Genomic DNA, 3,223 nt, shown 5'->3' with positions numbered 1-3,223 from the left:
ATCGGACACACACCCTCGAGTCCTCCTACTGAGGAGCAGCCACAGCTTTCACTCCATTTCTAAATGGACCGCTGCGATACACCCCACAGACGCCGTCCTGGTACCTGGTTGTCCGAGTCTACAGAGCACTTATAAACCTCTCTCCAGACGTCCTGTGAGGGTGAAGATCTGGTCCGGTGTCCCACAGCCAGGATGGAATGGGGGCCCAGATCTTCTCAACAGTGAGTTAACGCCTCCTTTTCAGCTCTGTGAAAAATAACTTTCCAGGGGAAGCTGAGCACTGCGATACCTCAGTGACCGATCCACAACATCCAGTTATTGTTTTAAAACTGGGATTTCCCACAGTGGTCTGCTCCACCAGCACAGGCCCACGGTGTTGACAGCATCGGAGACAAAGCTCCGCCTCCTCCACAGACAAGGGGAGTTTGGGTTCAAGAGCTGCTCACCACGTTCTTTCCACCACCTGCTGGTCATGAGATCAATGCAAAGAATAAGGCTGCAAATCTAAGCAGCTAGGATGAGCTTCATCTGCAGGCTGGCTCGGCTGGGGGAGAGCCACCGTTCCCCTTTTATGTAAACGTGACAATAAAGAGACAGACAGGCCCTCACAGCTAATGTCACTTTAACCTTAACAGTTCAGCCTCAGTGCAAAGTGAGCAGCATGAACCTAAACCACACGTCGCTTATTTTTAACCCTGAACCTCAGAAAAGTCCATCATTGGAATCGGAGAACAATACCGAGGCAGCGAGTCGAAACAGGCCGCGCACAGAAACCGCTGAACTTGACTCGTAGCAACGGGCAAACAGACGAGTCCCAGAGTCTTACTTGTAATGCGAGTCCCAGCTCGGCCTGTTGCTCAGCTCGGCGAGTAAATCAAAGGCTCTGTGAGCAGGAACGTCCACCTCACATTCAATCTTGAAACTCAGCATGGACTTCTGCTCCAGGGTGTAAAGCTGAACCTGTGAACACGACATAAAGCACCGATGGGCAGACTCACACAAACAAACAGCTCATTAGTGAGACGCACATACCTGGTCCTTCTCACAGCTCAGGCGCCAGCTGCTTCTGGCTGCCAGCATCTTCAGAGCTGAGACGTTGTTAAAGCTCAGATACACCTGGAAGCACAAACACAGGAACCACCACAAACTCATCTCCAGAGCTCCGCGTTAGCAGGCCGCCTCCCACCATTCAAATACTACTTATTATATATGAATCAGCGCCGTCTAACAGTGTAAGTATTAAGGGTGCAAAATGAAGACAAACTGCTGCAGCACTATTTCTCATCTGCAGTGAAGGTGAAGCACAGCGGTGCGACACGTCGGCCTGTCAGAGGTTCAGTCGACTAAATCAGTCTGCAGGCACGGCGAGAGTCTGACTGTGGCTCAGGTTTGGAGCTAAGTGGGACGACATGAACACGCTGAGGTCTGCTCGTCAGATCATACAAACTGCAGCGGAACAAATCACTGAACATCCTTTAAGAAAGAAACAGAAATCATGTCCCACAAGTCGTGACGACGCAGCACCGACACACAGCTGAGACGCTGATGTGGGTGAAGAGACTCAGCTGAGAAAACTATTAAAGGTTTACTGTGTCCAGCTCAAGCACAGGCTGTGACAGGATCATCATCAGCTGACGAGCAGCTGTGGAAATCACCTTATTGGTGCAAAAATACTGTTTTATGTCCCGTATGTCCGGTAGATTCAGCTGCAGAAATGAGAACTAATGATGTGTTTGTGACAAGCTGCTAGTAACAAGGTGCCAAGTTGTCTTATTTGTAATACAGTAATACACACATGTATATAAAGAAAGTTTCTCTCCCGTGAGTCCACGTGGACTAACGTGAGCAGTACAGGTGACGGCGTGGAGCTTCTCCTCACCTGGTTGGTGGGATCCCAGGGAACAGACAGAGGCACCTCCCCCTGCGTGCGGGAAATGATGTACTTCCTAAACACAGAGGAATGCTGCATCAGGATGATGGCACTGTGCACAAAGCTGCACAACAAACGCTGATGTAGCTGCAGAGACGGTGCATTAGGGGCTGTTTGGAGACATGTACCTGTCCAGCCTGATCTTTTTCCTGGCTGTTGCCTCCTGGAACCTCCTTTGTCCTTCCTGTAAATGAGACGGACACACAGGCAGAGGGCACCAGTGTGTAACACAGCGGGCAGATTCCCAGCACCAGTTTATGACCAGTACACCGATCTGTGGCACAAACTGAGTGGAGTGTTATTACTCGGTGTTTGTTCATGCTGATAACGACCTACGACTACAGCGAGGCCGCTCCATCAGACGGATTTATGACTGATAACATGATGTGAAGCTCTGATCGCTGCTCAGCCGTCGCGGCTTAATGGTTAATCGAGTGTTTCTGCACCTTCTTTATGACACTCGTGTTTTATCCTACAGGACGATCTCCACAAACTGCTTCACCACAGATGAAGCGTGAGTGAAGCTGACACCAACATTATCCTGTCAATCTACTGCTCCACACTTTAACCCCACCAGCACACACTCCCCTGACCGAGCTTTCCTGCAGGTGTACAATGTGTAACAATCATAGTAATGCTGTATTTACATGATTTCAACATTTGAGTCGAGTTCATAATAACAGCGTTCACAGTGACGGGGCATGTGGACGTGCTCAGGCCTGTGAGCCACGGACGCTGTGACGCTTCCACCAGAAACAAAGGAAGGAAAACGCACGCAGAGGCCATGTTTCCTGCTGCGCAGTCCTCCATCCATCAGCACCACGGGCGGTGCAAAAGGCGGACCCAGCTACACTGATGTCACCCACCGCTGCCTCTGAGCTCACCTTGGGTGAAGATCAGCTGTTATCAGGAGTCTGGCTGTGAAACGTTCATAGCTGACACCTTGTTAGCCAATCAGAGTGCGGTTTCATACCACAGATTCTGAAGCAGATTTCATGTCTTTCAGTCAGTATTAGCCAATCACAGACAGCCGCGTCACATCCAGACACTTTATGGATGCAGCACGCTAACGAGCCGTTTGTGAGCGTTAGCTTAACTCACCAGGGGTTCAGGTCGTATCCGTGGTAATGTGCGTGGCTTCCCGCCATCATCGAGCACCTCAAAGGTCATGAAGGCGGAGTTTATGTGTCGGTTAGGCCCCTCCTCATGGTAGGCCTCCGCGCGCACGCCCACCTCCATGCTGCAGTAAGGACACGTGTCAGTATGCAACCAGTGGTTCTGTCTGCTGCACAG

General features: G+C 50.7%; 1 protein-coding gene across 1 annotated transcript in view; it reads right to left on the bottom strand.

Moving 5' to 3' along the window:
* Positions 1-3,223, bottom strand: part of acot11a (acyl-CoA thioesterase 11a) — a 24,128-nt gene that overhangs the window by 1,818 nt on the left and 19,087 nt on the right. Inside the window, exons 8-12 of the mRNA XM_013907855.1 lie at positions 3,032-3,215; positions 2,059-2,114; positions 1,880-1,946; positions 1,033-1,116; positions 827-960 (exon numbers count right to left, since the gene is read on the bottom strand). Coding sequence (XP_013763309.1) covers positions 827-960; positions 1,033-1,116; positions 1,880-1,946; positions 2,059-2,114; positions 3,032-3,215 — 525 coding nt within the window. The remainder of the gene's footprint in view (positions 1-826; positions 961-1,032; positions 1,117-1,879; positions 1,947-2,058; positions 2,115-3,031; positions 3,216-3,223) is intronic.

Source organism: Pundamilia nyererei, unplaced genomic scaffold (assembly GCF_000239375.1).
Source record: "Pundamilia nyererei isolate P.nyererei 1_Seehausen unplaced genomic scaffold, PunNye1.0 scaffold00559, whole genome shotgun sequence".
NCBI lineage: Eukaryota > Metazoa > Chordata > Actinopteri > Cichliformes > Cichlidae > Pundamilia > Pundamilia nyererei.
The sequence above is the reverse complement of the archived record's forward strand: the minus strand, read 5'-3'. Positions and strand labels throughout refer to the sequence as shown.